General features: G+C 47.0%; 1 protein-coding gene across 1 annotated transcript in view; it reads left to right on the plus strand.

Annotated features, from left to right (window-relative positions):
* Positions 1-17,769, plus strand: part of SNTB1 (syntrophin beta 1) — a 250,812-nt gene that overhangs the window by 104,060 nt on the left and 128,983 nt on the right. Inside the window, exon 2 of the mRNA XM_055431756.2 lies at positions 4,176-4,392. Coding sequence (XP_055287731.2) covers positions 4,176-4,392 — 217 coding nt within the window. The remainder of the gene's footprint in view (positions 1-4,175; positions 4,393-17,769) is intronic.

Here is a 17,769-nt window from a genome sequence, read left to right on the forward strand (position 1 = left end):
ACATGACTGCAGTGACTTAGTGCACACAATATTAAAACCCACTTGCATAAAAAAAAAAAAAATAAAGCAACACAGTACTGTAAAGCAATTAACCTTCTAGTAAAAATAAATTAAAAAAATCTAGTCTTAGGTAACCCTTTACCCTCCTTGAATTAGACCACACTGCTTGATAAAGCTTTACTTCTAGGCTAAGATTTGCTATACTTCCCCAGCCTCTACTCATGATGGACAAAACCACACATTTCTGTAATGACTCACACCTCATATGAATATTCTGAGTGTTCATGGTGTCTCTGGAAGTAAGCCCTGATGGTTGTGTAACTGGTAGGTCAGCATCTAGCATCTTCTCCCTCTGCTATACACAGTCTCTCTTTCCTGGTGCATCCTTGCTTGCTGAGTCACTTCAGCCTTGTCTGACTGCAACCCTATGGACCGTAGCCCACGAGGCTCCTCTGCCCATGGGATTCTCCAGGCAAGAATACTGCAGTGGGCTGCCATGCCCTCCTCCAGGGGATCTTCCTGACCCAGGGATCAAACCTGTGTCTCCTAGGTCTCCTGCCTTGGCAGACGGGCTCTTTCCCACCAGCACCACCCGGAAGCCCCTCTTCTGGCGTTCTGTCTGAATCTGACCCTCAGTTCTGCCATTCTCTTGCCCCTAGATCACCAGGGCTGTAGCTATTGCCTACCGAATAAAGAATAAATAACCCTGTAGCCCCTCGTTTTGAATACTTCATCTTGGTGGGCTAGCCATGAAAGAATATGTTTCATGAAAGAATATGTTTCATGAAAGAATATGTTCTCTGGGAAATCAAACCCCAGCTTCACCAGCCACTAACCCCTTAAGTTAAATTTCTGAGCACTGGTGTGCTAATGTGTAAAATAATACATTCGTCTTGCAAGGAATAACCTATGTAAAGTTCCTAGTGGCCCCCGGAAGTAGAATAGTCGTATGTTTCTTTCCAACAGGCTCTGAAAGGGATAACGATGTAGTGCATTCTTCTTTTAAAAGGTATTCTTTTACTGCTTGTGGACACAGAGATACTTGGTGGCTCAGCGGGTAAAGAATTTGCCTGCAGTGCGAGAGACATGGGTTCGATCCCTGGGTCAGGAGAATCCCCTGGAGAAGGGCATGGCAACCCACTCCAGTATTCTTACCTGGAGAATTCCCATGGACAGAGGAGCCTGGTGGGCTACAGTCCATGGGGTCACAAAGAGTTGGACATGACTGAGCACGCACGCATGCATATGGACACTTGATAAATGAAAGATCCCTTATCCATTTCTTCTCCAGGCCTGGTTTTTTTGTATATAAAGTGAGGCTTTAAATGGTGATTTTAAAGCTTACATGCAGGAAGCTATGGAGGGCCTCTGATTCCAGACTTGGCACTAAGTGTGTAATGGCTGTTCCCTCTTTATCCCCCTTCCAGACTGAGGTCTGATCTTCCTTTCCTATGGAGTTGTCATAAAAATTGTAAATCAGAGTACTTTATGTAAAAGGGTTTCCCTGGTGACTCAGTGATGCAGGAGACTCAGGTTCAGTCCCTGGGTTTTGAAGATCCCCTGGAGGAGGATACGGCACCCCATTCCAGTATTCTCGTCTGGAGAATCCCATGGATGGAGGAGCCTGGCGGGCTACAGTCCACAGGGTCTCACAGAGTTGGACACAACTGAAGTGACTGAGCATGCATGCATTATATAAAACAACTTTTATTCTTACCTCTACTTAGCTACCCTTTAAGGTCAAGTTCAAATGCCACCTACTCCAAGAAACATCCCTGGATTGTCACTTCTGCAACACTCATCCCCTCCTCCAGCCAGAAGGATAATAATGCAATCAATGGAAAATTGTCAAAAGATCTTGGGTGTGATACTTGAGTTTCCCACTATCAATAAGTATAATTCAACAATATACAAAGCTAAGCAGCATTCTAGCTTCTACAAAAACATACTCGGAGATAAAAAAAAAATTCAGTAACATCAGAAGAGGTCTATTTATTCCAGGTTTTAGACAACTTAAACCTGTCCCACTGAATTTTCTGCCTTTATTCACAGGTATGTCTGTGCTCCTTTTAAAATGGTATTCCTTAAAATACACTGTTCATGAATAATCTTTCTTCTTCTGTCTACAACGTGTGCTAACAGGTTTGCAGCAGCCAGGGAGCTGTTTTCTCCCAATTGCATTTATATTCAGTGAAAATCCTGAAATCTTTTCAACAATGTATTGGTGCTAAATGACATCTCCTCTGTCTTAAATTAATAATGGCTGGTTTTAATATCTACGATTGGATCTCCCAATATATGCCCATATTGCATGCATCTGGGTATGTTTGGTCTGCTTATTAAATTGTTGTGAACCTAACCTGTCACTCAAACTCCTAGATGCCTTTTTCTGATGAGTTCTCCAGGGTCCTTTCTTCTTGTTATAGCTCCTTCTGCTTTATGCTATTGCTTATATACTTGTTTTATGCTGCAGTGTTAGGTGGGGTTCCGGAGAAGCAGATCTTCTGTCTGGAGGATGGAGCACTGGGCCGGTAGTCTCTCAGGCTTGATGACTTCTGATGTCCAAGAACAGGGCTCCAGAGCAGGAGAGCAGCTCAGAGTGGTTCTCAGCAACACATGGCAGCTAGGATACAGGTCCTGCAGAAAAGGGTCTGCTGGCACACAACAGCATCCACTGCAGTGGCCTGAGACTTTGTTACTCTTAAGTATGGAAACCACGTACTGTTTGTTCCTGCAGTCTCCAGGAACCTGACTCCATGTCTGCTACAAGGAAGCCACTAGTTTGTGCAACTGAATCGCCCAAGATCTTGAGGAATTGCCCCTTGGGTTTGCCATTTTAATCCACTGCCATTTGTAATACCAGATACCATTAAGGGACTTAGCCAGATGCCTCCCACAGCCCCAAGCAGCAGAGAACCAGGCTGTGTGAACAGCAGAAAAAAGGATATGGAAGTTTATATTGCACGTTTCAAGAATCCAGTTGCTTGTCAACTCAAATGCTCTCTAAGGACCAAATGCTTAAATTCAGAATCAGCAAATAACACCTTAATGTGTGCTTAGTCCTCAGTTGTGTCCAACTCTTTGCGACCCTTTGGATTGTAGCCCACCAGGCTCCTCTGTCCATGAAATTTCCCAGGCAAGAAAACTAGAGTGGGTTGCCATTTCCTTCTTCAGGGGATCTTCCTGGTCCAGGGATGGAACCCAGGTCTCCTGCATTGTAGGCAGATTCTTTATCATCTGAGCCACCAGGGAAGCCCAAGTAACACCTTAAGATCAAGTAAACATATCAGAGAGCAGAATTTCAGTCTGTTCCACTGAGCTCTTAGACGGTTTTGTGTCTTTAAATTTTAAAACACAATATGTAACACAATGGCTAAACATGAGAAATTATATAAAAGAGTAATAAATGAATAATAAAGGCCTATTTCTTCATCGTCTTGAGTTTCATATCCACTCCCAGAGCTAACTACCGTTACCATTTTCTTGGATTTCTATCCATAAATTGTGGTAGCTGCACAGGCATATATATTTATGATTGTACACAGATGATCACAGTATATGCACTGTTCTCTATTGCTTTTTTACAATGGATGGTAGACCTTACAGGCAATCTCCATCAAGACATCTGTATCTATGCATTTTTAAGTGAGCGTAAAGGTGTCTGACAATTCCTTTAACCTGTTCTCTTCTGTTGAACATTTGGGTTGTTCCTAGTTTTCAGCTCTTTCAAGTAATTCTTTTGCCATCACAGATGTTTACCATTACGGAATGAGTGTTTTTCTGTGTATTTCTTTACATACATGTTCTCAGCACTGTTTTTTGAAAAGACTGTCCTTGCTTCCCGACAGAATAATGGTAACGTGGACGGTCAGCGTGGGTACCATTCAGCGTCTGTCCTGAATAATTGTGTGTTTCCTTGGACCGAGACACGCTTTCTCGGTCTCTGTTAGTTGTTTTCCAGCCTGTTCCCCAGAGTGCACCTTATAATCGGAAAGACAGACGTTGTCCTAATCGAAAAACCTGAGAGTGGTTCTCAAGTTGTGGCGCTCTTACAGGCAGATGTGACAACCACGGTGGCAGCTAATTCCAGGGACAGACCTGCCGTCGGGGAACGTCGGGGGGCGCAGCCCGCGGGCCCCGCGCTGACCTGGCCCCTGTCCCCTCTCTGCTTGCAGTGAAGTACATGCGCGAGGCCGCCCCCTACGTGACCAAGGGCTCGCCGGTGTCCGAGATCGGCTGGGAGACCCCGCCGCCCGAGTCCCCGCGGCTCGGGGCCGGCGCCCCGGACCCGCTGGCGTCGCAGCCGCCGCCGCTCCGCCGGGACCGGAGGAGCATCCCGCTCCGGATGTGCTTCGTCGCCCGCAGCCTGGCGCTGGCCGACCCGGAGAGCAGGTACGAGCGCGGGCCGCGAGCCGCTTCCTCCCGCCTCCTGTTTCCCGCCTCCATCCTCGCGACGAGCCTGCGTGTTAAGCTCTGGTTCCGGAGAATGTTGGATCGGTGGAGTCAGGATCTTTTGTCCGTTCGCTGGGTCTGTCTCTGCCGGGCGCTGAGCCTCAGTTTTGGCTTCTGTAAAATGGAAATAATTGAAATCCCTGCTTGCCTGAGTTATGCAGACTGAGGAAATCCGCGTGAAGTTCTTAGCCTAGCGGAGCCTTCCATGAATATAGGCTGTGATACTCTGTATTACTGATGTCGCGTGGTAATAAGCATCGGCTTCCCTAGTGGCTCAGTGGTCGAGTCCGCCTGCCATGCAGGAGCTGCGGGACTGTTCAGTCCCTGGGTGAGGAAGATCCCCTGAAGGAGGGAATGGCAACCCACTCCAGTATTCTTGCCTGGAGAACTCTGTGGACATGTTGCTTGGTGGGCTACAGTCCATGGGGTGGCAGAGAGTCAGACACGACTGAAGGCAGTGAGCACGCACCCACAGTAATAAGCATAGCGGCCCCCCTGGTGCCCTTATCTGTGCCCTTGGAAGGTTCAGGGAGAGGATCTTCAGTGCTGTTTTCTGCTCTGAACCTCTCATAATTCTCAAGAGAGGAAACAGAGTGGTTTGGATCCAAGTGTAGGATGCTGTTTCCCAAAGTCTGTACGTGACTTCTTTGTCACAGGCTAGATACATAAACCAATCCATGGCAATCAGAAGGAGTCCAGGTAAGATGAGCGAATATTTGGGGTCTCTTCCCCCCAAAGTCTTCATCTCCTCTGCACAGAAAATGTACATCTGGAATGAAAAGAAAAGACGTGTAGAAAGGAAAGAGGGAAATGGAGCCAGCGAAGGGGGAATCTTGGTGACCTTTGCATGCATTTAGATGCTAAAAATAGACAGCTCTCCGGGCCCTTATTTACAACATCTATGGGACAGCTGTGACCCTCCCGAGGAGGAAGTACGTGGCTAGGCTCGGGGCTGCTGGTGGGGAAAGCCCAAAGGAAACAGAAACAAGGAGAAAGTTGCCTCCTTGGCTCCCAGCTCGGTGCTTTTTGGTTCTCTTCCCTGTGAACTTAGGCTGAGGAAGCTGCTGGCTCTTCTGGCCTTCTGACCCCAGCCGGCTGCCGTCTGCTCGGTCAGTTGTACCCGCACAGGGGTCAGAGATGGGCCTTTGTATGAGACAGCCCGGCCCCGCAGAAGAGAGCAGAGGAGGCGAGGAGGGCGGCTCCGGGGGCCCCGCCTGCCCTGTCGGCAGGCCTGCTCCATTCTGCTGCCTCCCGGGCCGTAGCGGGAGGCCTACACACTGACTTTCCTCTTCCCTGATTTTTTTTACCCACCCAGTCAGAACAAGTCCTTTCTCCCAAGAGTCTGAGGTCTGAGATGTCAGATATGATGAATTCGTAACTTACCCACTGCTGGTCTTATGCTGGGCAGCATACTAATTACTTTAGCCCAGAGACTGCAAAGTGCCAGCCTTCGGGTGTGCCCAGCCCACAGTTTTTTTTTTTTTTTTAATGGCCTATCTAGGGTTGCAGAGAAGGCAATGGCAAGCCACTCCAGTACTCTTGCCTAGAAAATCCCATGGATGGAGGAGCCTGGTTGGCTGCAGTCCGTGGGGTCGCTAAGGGTCGGACACGACTGAGCGACTTCACTTTCACTTTTCACTTTCACACATTGGAGAAGGAAATGGCAACCCACTCCAATGTTCTTGCCGGGAGAATCCCAGGGACGGGGAGCCTGGTGGGCTTCCGTCTATGGGGTCACACAGAGTCGGACACGACTGAAGTGACTTAGCAGCAGCAGCAGGGTTGCAGAGATCGGTGAATTAGTTGCCGCATTGACTAGTTGGGAAATTTCACTTTAAAAAGCCAGATTTCTGCTTTCCGAGAAAAATTAGAAGATCTAATGATATCCTTAGGCCTACATTGCTGCAGGCAGGGCTCTGTAAGAGCCCAGAAAAGACCACTCCTTCCAAAAGAGGACGAGCTCTTCTCCTCAGTCCTAATGCCTTACACTTAAGGGGTTCAGTGCGTTACCTGCCTGGGTGTTCACAGTTTCCGCCTAGTGGTTGAATTTGTAACCATGCTTGGACCTCTGCGTCTGCCATCATCCCCATTGCACAGGTAGAGATAGCGGAGGCTCGGGGCTTGTGTGGGCCACTGTCTTCATAACTAGTATGTGAGACAGCTGGGCTTTCATCTTCTTCCCACAGAACAGGTGGCAGTGTTAGTTTGCCATTACCGGAAAAACACAGAGACTAGAGACCTTGGGCTATCGCAGAAGTGGTTAATGCACTGGGGAGAGGGTTTGAGACAGTGTCTGGGGTTCCTTTCAACTGTGGACTTACATGCTATCACATTTCTCCCAAGCATTTAATTACCTTTTCAAGAATCTTTGGAGAGACATCAGGCTTTAGTTCAAAAAGTTTATTTTATTGAAGTATAGTTGATTTACAATGTTAGTTTCTACTATATGGCAAGGTTATTCAGTTATATTATACATATATACACTCTCTTTAGTATTCTTTTCCATTATGGCTTATCCCAGGATATTGAGTATAGTTCCCATTTTTTTAACTGTTATGTCGGTGCTCTTCAAGTTGATCTCCGGTAAGTGTATGCAGGGCCTCCTGCATGGGGAGGGAAAGTCTGTCCTCCGGGGTGTGAGAAGCAGCAGGGTGTGACTGCAAACGAGAATCCTGCTAAGCCAGAGGGTCCAGGAGGCGACTGTAGTCCAAACGGATCCAACACTGCTGACAGTAAATTAACCTGTCACAGTAAATCGTATATCATGTCACCATGATGTAAACTTTACATGTCTTATAATTGTTTTAATTATACCTCGTTAAAACTGGGGGAAAAAAAAGACTAGGTGACCCTAGTTGAATAAGAAAAGGAGAAAGCAAAAAATACTTTGTGAAACTCCAGTCACGTGCTAGGCAGAGTATAATATACCATTCAAAAATATGGACTTCGCAAGACTTTCTTGGTGATTCAGTGGTTAAGGCTTTGAGCTACCAATGCATGAATCGCAGGTTCAGTCCCTGGTCTGGGAACTAAGACCGCGCATGCCGTGTGGCACAGACAAAAAAATTTAAAAGAAATATGGTATAGGGCTGGGCAGATTATACAAGGCAAATGCAAACTGACAATGTAAACAAACAAAAAAAGCATCAATTTCCCTTGATATATGACAGGGTAAAGTGCAGACTGAAAAAGCGCAAAACAGGACAAAGAAGGACTGCTTTATGCTTAGGGTCGGAGTTCACAAGGAACAGATTTTTCAGCAGTTATGAATGCACATCAAGTAATATAGCAGCAACCTCTACAGCAAAATCTGCATAAAATGTAAAAAGAGATAGCACACTACTATTAAGTAGTTCAACATACTACTCTCAACCCAAGACAGGGCAGTTGGGCAGAAGATAAATAAAGGTACAAAAGACTCAACAGGCATAATTAAGGGAGGTCTGGGTACATCACAATCTTTGTACCCTGATAATAAAGAATACAGTTTTCTTTTCGAATCCATATAGAACATTCCCCAAATTAACCATAGATTCCGTTCCGTTCCGTTCCGTCGCTCAGTCGTGTCCGACTCTATGCGACCCTGTGGACTGTAGCCTACCAGGCTTCTCCGTCCATGGGATTCTCCAGGCAAGAATACTGGAGTGGGTTACCATTTCCTTCTCCAGGGGATCTTCCCGACCCAGGGATCGAACCCAGGTCTCCCGCATCGGAGGCAGACGCTTTAACCTCTGTCACCAAAATTCTGTAAGTTCCATAAGGCAGAAATAATGCGGACAACATCCCCTAATGATTGTGGAATAAAACTAGAAAGTCAGTAACAAAACCAAAGCCCAGAAAGCCTTTCTTCATGGATTTTTAAAAAGCTCTGAGATAAACAGCTCTTGGGTTAACAGGGAAATAGAAACTGAAAGTGTAGCTTTTTAAAAAGTAATGAAACTAATGTATATATTAAATATAAAAGGGAAGGAAGGAAAAAGAGAGGGTGTTGCCTTGTATCAGCTAACTCTATGGTGAAATCTTAGCTCCATCACTTAGGTGTGAATTTAAGTATCTCATTTCATCCAAATTACCTTAGGTTGTAGGTACTCTAATCTCATTTTAAATGCCTGTGCATGCTCAGTCGTGTCTCTTTGCGACCCCATGGACTGTAGCCTGCCAGGCTCCATGGGATTCTCCAGGTAAGAATACTGGAGTGGGTTGCCATCATCTTCTCCAGGGGACTTTCCCGACCCAGGGGTCAAACCCACGGCTCCTGCCTTGGCAGGTGGATTCTTTACCACGGAGTCACCTGGGAGGCCAATGTCTATTTCATAGGCAGTGAAACTTAGTTCAGAAACAAGATTTGAAGCCAACAGGTAATCTGGGATTCAGACCCAGGCCTGGCTGACACCAAGCTCAGTTTTTTAATCAAGATACCCCGTTGCTTCCAGTTTTTAGCACCTGACAGGTAACCTGTACGCATCATGACCAGGAATTAACGGTCTCCTGGCTGCTGAAACCTCAGCTTCTCGGGGCTAATCCCCTCGGTTGGTGACACAAAGCTACTTAGACTTTGCATTAAAAGCTCTAATGTTCAATTTCTCAAATCAAAACAGCCTTAGAACAGCAGGTAGCATTGCTGCTCTTTCCGTGAAAAAGGTCGCCCAGCAGGCACCGAATCCACAAGAATATGCCACTGCTCGCGCTGCTTGTCTAGGGCTGCAGTAGTTTTCTCTCTTTGAATTCCACCTCTTAAATGTCTCTTGTGTTTCATGGTCCCCTCTTTGCCTTCATGGCCACTGTCCTCGTCCAGGCCGAGACAGTTCCGCATCCTCGAGACCAAGGTCTCCAGCCTCTGGGCTGAGGATCCGCGGCAGCGTCAGATTGGAAACAAAGTGCAGGCAACTGTAACGCGCTTGCCTCGTCCTGAAACCATCCTGCCGCCCACCCCTGGTCCGTGGAGAATTGTCTCCCGTGAAACCGGCCCCTGGTGCCGTAAGAGTGGGCACCACTGGTCTACACTATTTGCGCAGATTTTTACTGGATGCTTCCCTGAGGGCTCGGATGGTAAAGAATCTGCCTGCAATGCAGGAGATCTGGTTTCAGTCCCTGGGTCGGGAAGATCCCCTGGAGGAGGGAATGATGACTCATTCCAGTGTTCCTGCCTGGAGAATCCCATGGACAGAGGAGCCTGGCAGGCTGCAGTCCACAGGGTCAAGAAGAGTTGGCCATACCAGCAACTAGCACTTTGACTACTTTCCGAGTTTCTAGTTTGCCCTCTGTCATCCCCTGCCATCTACCCTACTCACAGCCAGCCAAGGGAGTGTGAAACGTTCAGAATTTGTCCATTTGGTCAAAACGGCTTCCTGTCGCCTTCACTAGAATTGAAGCTCCCCAGCACTGCGATTCTGCGTCTCTCCTAACTGTCCATCTCTGCTGCCCCCCATAATTTACACCCAGGAGCCCTTAAACACCTGTGCCTGCCCTGCACTTGCCTCCCTGACGGCTTCCGAGCCACCCTTCAGCCTCGGCACATATGCCTTGTGTGTAGATCTGTTCATGACAGCGTCCTTTATAATGACTTACGATTTTTATTTCTAATGTGATTACCCAGTTCCTAAAGCCAGAAGACCCTTGAGGTCTGGGATGCCCCATGCTTTTAATATCCCAGCTTTCTAAACCTTGTTATGAAGAGGGATAAGCAGCAAGTGATAGAGAACATGGAGGGAAATATTGAGAGCAGGTACACCTGAGCACTCATATATTCTTGGCACCACTGCTCATTTTCCATGTTTCCTGTAAATTTGAAATAATTTCTTAAAAAAAAATTAAAGACCTGCACACTGCCAAAAAAATCTCAGCTTTCTAGAACATTGCTTGATCCAAAGAAGGCATTCAAAAATATATAATATGTTAATAACTGATAAATGGCATATTTATCTGCCCATCTGGGGTATTCTTACCTTTTCAGAAAGTTCTTTTTAAAAAATATTTCACTAAATAGTCTTGGGAATAAGAGGGAAAACACCATTCTATCCTGCCAAGCTCAGCAAACTTAAATCAAGAGAATTAATTACCCAAGCCCATTACTGGGTTAAAAGCAGACGAAGCAATAGGGAGGGTGGGGTACAGAACTTTGTTCATGACTCTGTGTAATATTAACAGTAACACACCCTACAGTAGATCTTCATGGTTAAATTATGGAGCAGGGTGCACAGTATTTTTGTTCAAAGATTCTTTTTTGTGCCTGTCTGTGTGGCTCTTCCTAGCTGCACACGTGCTTTCTCTAGTTGCAGTGGGTGGGGGCTCTTCTCTCCTGTGGGGCGTGGGCTCCTCACTGTGGTGCCTCTCCCGTGGGGCGTGGGCTTTCAGGCCTTCAGCAGCTGCTCACGGGCTTGGGTGTATATGGGATCTTCCCGGACCAGGGATCGAACCACATTGCAAGGTAGATTCTGAACCTCTGAACCGCCAGGGAAGCCCAAAGCACAAACTCCTTTTGTGAAAAACAGCGTGCATCTCTGTTTACAGCATACAAGGGGAAAATTCATGGAAAGCGTTACTGTGGTCCCAAATGGAAGAGCTCCACTCTGCACCCCATGGTTCAGAGGGTATGGTCTGATAAATCCTATCGTGTGCACTGATTCGTTCCCTCAACGCTCCCTCAATGATGTCACCACAGTCCAGCACCCAGACTTCAGTTCAGTCGCTCAGTCGTGTCTGACTCTTTGCGACCCCATGAACCACAGCACGCCGGGCCTCCCTGTCCATCACCAACTCCCGGAGTTTACCCAAACCCATGTCCATCGAGTCAGTGATGCCATCCAGCCATCTCATCCTCTGTCATCCACTTCTCCTCCTGCCCTCAATCTTTCCCAGCATCAGGGTCTTTTCAAATGAGTCAGCTCTTCACATCAGGTGGCCAAAGTATTGGAGTTTCAGCTTCAACATCCCAGACTTCAGCCATGGAGAATCAGAAACCTCGTTAGAGACACAGTGCATCCATCTCCAATGTCAAGGGGTGGGTACATGTTAACCAAACAAGTCAGGATTCACTTGTAACAGGCAGTATGATTGTCAGACAGATGGAACACTCGTATAGGAGGATCCTCATGTTCCCATTAGGGGCAGGCCATATTGGAAGACCAGTGTAAATAATAAGTAGAATACCAGAACTCCAAGTAACAAAAACACTGCAGATTTTCGAGGCAGCCTAAGCAACGCATTCTTTCCACGTAGGCCAGCTCTGTGAGAAATTCAACTGTCACCAAGGTTATCAAGACAGGATACGCCAATCAACCTTAGATGTGTTTTAGATGAGAAAGCCGGAGGCCACACCTTCCCAGATCCAAAGGTCTCTGCCAGTGTCAGTCGCGCGGGCGTGCCTGTCTCTGCGACCCCATGGACTGTAGCCCACCAGGCTCCTCGTCCATGGGGTTCTCCAGGTGGGAGCACAGGAGTGGGCTGCCCTTTCCTCCTCCAGGGTGGCGGTCATATCAGCCTCTGCTCCACTGGGACGCCCGCCTCCTGGGTCTGTGTGTAGACGGGCCGGGTCCCCAGGCGGCTCTCCCTTGCTGTCTTAGACTCACATGGTCTTATTCCTGATGGGATCAGAACAGCAGACTGAGTTTTTCTGATGTAATTCAGTCATTTTCCAGTCCTGGCGCCCTGCAGTTGCTCCCCTACCCCCTTGTTCAGAGTTTTAGATGATGCCAAATACTTCATTACACGTTTATAAACAGATGGTCTTTCAGTGGCCCCCCTGCAACGAAGAGTCATCATTTCACTGGCTTCGCCTTATTTGCTCTTTTTCCCATGCTGTCTCCTTGTCCCCCTGCACCCTCAGAGCTTAGGTAAGAGTCTCAACTGTACTCTTTAAACTTAGAAGGTGATTGGGACTTGCTTGGTGGTCCAGTGGCCAAGACTCCAAACTCCCAGTGCAGGGGGCCCAGGTCTAATCCCTGGCTGGGGACGCAGATTCCCATACACCACAGCTAAGCCGGGTTTACACACCACATCAAGGTGAAAGATCCCACGTGCCACAGCCGAGGAGGGTTTACACACCAAAGGTGAAAGGCACCACGTGCCACAGCTGAGGCTCTTCACAGCCAATAAATACATTGAGTAAAGTAAACATTTTCTTCAGAAAAGAATACTATTGAAAAATTCCCTGCCAGAGTACACAGTAGTACATCCAGAGTAGCAATTCACGAGGTTTATAACCATCTTCACTCCACAGTGAGTGCTTGTTTATGAACAATGTTTCTCCTGGTAAGAGGCTCACAAAGCCTGTGTTTTCTTGGTTCTGTTTTCCTCTCTCTTGCTTGGACACATCGTGGTGGCCTCATAACTGAAAACATCACCTGCCGATCATGATTGATGGTAACATTTTGGAAACAAAGGGAAAATGTAAAATCAATTTATAATGGTACTGTTGAAAGTGGACACAGTTTAAGTGTCTGAAACAGAGGTCCAGATTAAAACCATTATCAATGAATAAAACTGTGGTGTCGAAGTTAGAAAATATGGGTTTGAATCCCAATTCTGTCACTTATTCCCTTCAACTTTAGGCAAAGTATCTAATCTCTCTGGATCCCAGGTTCCTTATCTATAAGATGTGTTTTATTTTAAAATACTGACCACATAAGATTGCTGTGATGATTAGATGACTTAATGTAGATATCCTGGCAGCGTAACCACGGCATAAACGCAGCTTTCAACCAAAATATCCTCATTCCTGGGTGCAGGAGGTGAAGGGGGGAGGGTGGGGGTTCTTTCCAGCAGAGAGGAGTTTCTGGGTCATCTCGCCAAGCTGCTGAGCAGAAGTTATTTGTAAGACATCCTTTCACAGAGGGTTTTATCCTATTGAATGGCTCTTTGCAGAAAGGTCAGTTCCAGTTTCCTACCTCCTGGGCTCACCAAATCTTAGCTGTCATCTGTGTATCTAGAAAGACCCCCGCCCGCCCAGCATTCCCGGCCACCACCCCGCCCACAGCCTGTTTCCAGGGGTGCTCGTGGTCAGCTTGAATGCTCACCCCTTAGTTTTCAAGGCTCTCCTACCCTTTCTTTTAAATACCTAGGAGTTGCCTTGTCTTTCTTGCCAGCTCAGCATTGCATTAGAACCTAAAGAAGCCAACTGGTCCTATCACCCCGTACCCCGCACGTCCAGGTGTTCACCGCAGAGGGTCTCTGAGTTGGCGCTGACCACCTTTGTGCTGGAGCTGGAAGCCTCGCAGGGCTGTGGTCGTGTGTGTTGAACAGAGGTCAGTGTTCTGGCTTTACTGTCACGTGGAAAACTGAAGACAAACAGAATGAGTACCAGCCTCTGGATGGCCCGCCACTTTCGCCTGCACGTGCGGGCTCCCCCACCTAGAGCACCAGCTGGCTCGCGCTTCCGCCCGTCTGTGCCTGTCCATTGATCTCCCTATCTGGCCGCTCTTGTTTCTTGCTCCGTTTTGGCTGCGCTGGGTCTTCCTGGCAGTGTGCAGGCTTCTCGGGCTGCGCAGCGTGGGGTCTGGAGTGACTGGGCCCAGTGTCCAAGGCAGGAGGGCTGAGGCGCCCTGCAGCACGTGGGGTCTTAGTCCCGACCAGGGGCTCCCGGTCGGGGTTCCTGACCAGGGGTTGAACCCACATCCCCTGCATTGGGAGGCAGATTCTTAACCACCTGGACCTCCAAGGAGGCCTCTGGTCTTGTTTCTTACTTAGACAAGTCCAGTGGAATATTTTGTTACTGTAGGAAAAATCTGCATAAAACAGGAGATGGCCTTGGTGTTTGTTTTGACTGTGCTCACATCCTACATTTGGGAAATATAGAGAATTGAAAATAAAGTCTATTTCAGCAAAAGATGGTTGGGAAGGGGGCATTCAGGGAGGTTGGGCTGAATGAGTCAGAAATCTGACATAGGAAGTCCTAATCAGTTACATGTGTGTGTGCTTACTCGCTCAGCCATGTCTGACTCTGCGACTCCATGGACTGTAGCTCACCAGGCTCCTCAGTCCATGGGCTTCTCCAGGCCGGAACACTGGAGTGGGTTACCATGCCCTCCCCCAGGGGGTCTTCCCAACCCAGGAATTGAACCCAGGTCTCCGCATTGCAGGTGATTCTTTACTGTCTGAGCCATCAGGGAGGTTTTTTGTATAATTTTATGTATTTGTCTATTATTGGCTGGGTCTTTGCTGCTGCGAGGTCTGCTCTCTAGGTGCAGTGTGTGGGCTTCTCGTCGCAGTGGCATCTGTCATTGCAGCCTTGTGTGGACTCCAGGGTGCGTGGTTTCAGTAGATGCGCCCCTGAACACAGGCTCAATAGCTGTGGCACTCGGGTTTAGTCGCTCTGCAGCCTGTGGGATCTTCCCAGATCAGGGATTGAACCTATGTCTCCTGCATTGTTAGGTGAATTCTTTACCACTGAGCCCCCAGGGAGGCCCAGTTATATTGTTTTTAAGGGTACACAGTGAGACAAAGCAAGGCGGTATGCCTCTTAGCATTCATAACAGACCTAAGAAAATTTGTAAGACACTCCCTTTTTAAAGTAATTTTTAAATGAAAGTTTAAATATTAACAAAACAGTAAAGGCAGATAGATAGTTTAAAAATCAAGTAAATCTAAAGGATTTATTTTATAAAAAAGCAATATGTTTTATCATTAATCTGCAGCCCCTTGGTAAACTAATCCAGAGACTCATGTCTGAGATCTGGGAGCTTTTCTTTTATCATTTACTGGATTAAATTCTCCTCTGTTTCCTTTGCTTTCTCTCTGCTTCTGCTATTGGAAGAGTGTTGGGCCTCCTGGATTGATTTTCTAAGTCTATTTCTTTCTCTTTATCATGTTTTTTTCTTTATTTTTTGACCTTTCTCATGAATGTGTCCTGTTTAAATTTCAGCTATTATATTTTAGCTCTTTTTGTTGTTTGAATGTTCCTTTTATTAAGAGAATCTTGTTCTTGGTTTGCGGTGCCAAATTTTCTCTTACTTCTTGTAGAGTCAATCCATTTAGTTTCTTTGCACTCTTTGCTTCTCCAATTGCCTTGTTCTGTATGTTCCAATTTCATCTTCCTTGCTGGAGGTTCTCCTCAAATGTCTGGTGATCATCGCTATCAGTTCCTTTTTTATACTGAGAGACTAAGAAGCCTGTTGAAACCTATGTGCGTCGGGTGTGGGGCTTAATCACTGGTGAGAGTTCATGTACAGTTGTTGCTTGGTGAGTCAGCGGTTCTGAGACACCTTCGGATCCTGCAAATGTTGGTGTTTGGAAGTTTGAGTTACTTAATGGAGAACCGTCCCTTCTCTTTGCTTGGACACAGGTGATGGGAAAAGTAGGGAATATCTCTTTGCGAGTTTTCTGAGCGCCCCACTGCTCAGCTTGCAGAACTCGTGCAGGATGCTTGTTTTCAGCCCTGCGCCAATCCCGGCTGTCTCTCTGGAGGTTCCGAGTCCTGCGTGTTTGCAGAGTCAGGGGCTCACAGGTCACTGAAATCCTGTCCTGGGCCTCTGAGCTGTGCCATTCAGCTCCCTGCCTCTTGCTCTTCTCCGTATCACTTACCTGGCTCCACTGCTGTCTGTATTTCAAACACACACTGAACTCTTGCCTGTCTTATTTTCTTGTGGGTTTTGTACCTATTTTGTTATCTTTTTACTGCGATCTTTTCAGGGAGAAGATATGGACATGGGTGGCCAAGCCACTGTTTTTTCCCTAATAAGAACCCTTGCATAATTTGCATCTTTATATACAACAGGATGCACTAAAGGCTCATTTCAATGAGTTTAAACAACATTTTCATAGCCTTGTTATTTTTAAGAAAATCAGTTTCCTTCATAGATACACTTCAGTACTGTATTCATCCTAATTATCATACATTTTTAATCAGTGGGAGCTGAATTAATAAGGCTTCCCTCGTAATGGTAAGCAAGTTACAAAAGGGAATTTAGCTATCTTTAGTTAGCCTTGAGAAAAAGAGTTGAGGAGAGTGCCCTCCAGGCATGATTCTGTGATTTCATCAATACACAGTAAAGTGAGTTCATTTGAGTCCATTCCTCTTCCTCTAAACACTGTTCCAGGAAAATCTGTTTCCCCTTTCCCAAGAGCACTTTGAGACATTGAACTTGACCATCTGGGTACTGAGAGATTTCTGCTGATGTTGACTGTCAATATTTAGGTCTTGATCCTTTGCTCTTGATATATTAATTGAACTCCATTTGGTTTGCAAAAAGCTGCCCCAGGATTTTCCAGCTGAGATAAGAAGCCTCTGAAAATAACCCCAATGCTCTCATGCAGGCATTCTCTGTTCAAGGAGGCATCTCCTACCTGGGCGTGGGGACAGGGAGAGAGGGGAAGGTTCAGGAGAGTCCTTGCCTTCCTCCCTTCAACGCACATATGGAATTTTACTTTCCTTAGTAGAGGATGGGCTTGGGGCACGGAGAACTGCAGACACATTCAGAAAAACACCCTTGGGCATACGGGGCCTGTAACTGTCGGCAGACACTCCCTGTGTCTCTAAACGGCACTCGAATGGGAATTTTGACATTGCCAGTCCATTAGTACCTGGCTGAGATTTCTTTCCATTTTAAAAAAAATTATTTATTTATTTGGCTGTGCCAGGTCTTAGCTGTGGCCCACGGGATCTTCAGTCTTCATGGCAGCATGTGAGATCTGTTTTGTTCTTTTTCTTAAGTTGTGGACTGCAAACTCTTCATTGTAGCATGTGAATCTAGTTCCCTGGCCAGGGATTGAACCCAGGCCCCCTGCACTGGGAGCACGGCGTCTTAACCGCCGGACCACCAGCGAAGTCTCTGTTTCGTTTTCTTAATTTCAACTTTTAAATGAGTAGCTTTTGGTTCTTCTTTGCTGGATACTGAAGCTACAGCAGTAATAGATAGATTTCTTCCCCAGCACAGCTTACCATCAGGCGGGGACGGGCAAGGACACCGGACCACAGGGCAATTCCATGGAAAGACACTGGGGAGCTGCAGAGGGCTGTGGAAGCGGCCTCTCAGGACAGCTGCCTAATCCAGGGGCCAGGTTTGGAGGGGGGTGGGCAGGGGAAACGGGGAATGATTTTCAGAGAGGGTGATGTCTGTGCAGAGACCTGACTCATAAATCAGAAGTTAGTTAGGCCGATGGTTATGGGTAGAGAGGCAGAGAAGGGATTCTTGGCAAAGGAAATAGTACGAGTCTAGGCACCAAGGCAAGAAAAGACATAGTTCTGTTGCAGAACTGGGAGAAGTCAGTCCTTTTTGGAGCTGTTGATGGGAAAACCGTGTCAAGAGTCTGGAAAGGCTGGCACAATCAGGGTAAGCCGATTTATGGTTGGACTTTATCCTGGAGGGTCTGGAGCCATGGAAC

This window comes from Moschus berezovskii, chromosome 16 (genome assembly GCF_049115385.1).
Source record: "Moschus berezovskii isolate FMDL1 chromosome 16, NW_MosBer_1.0, whole genome shotgun sequence".
NCBI lineage: Eukaryota > Metazoa > Chordata > Mammalia > Artiodactyla > Moschidae > Moschus > Moschus berezovskii.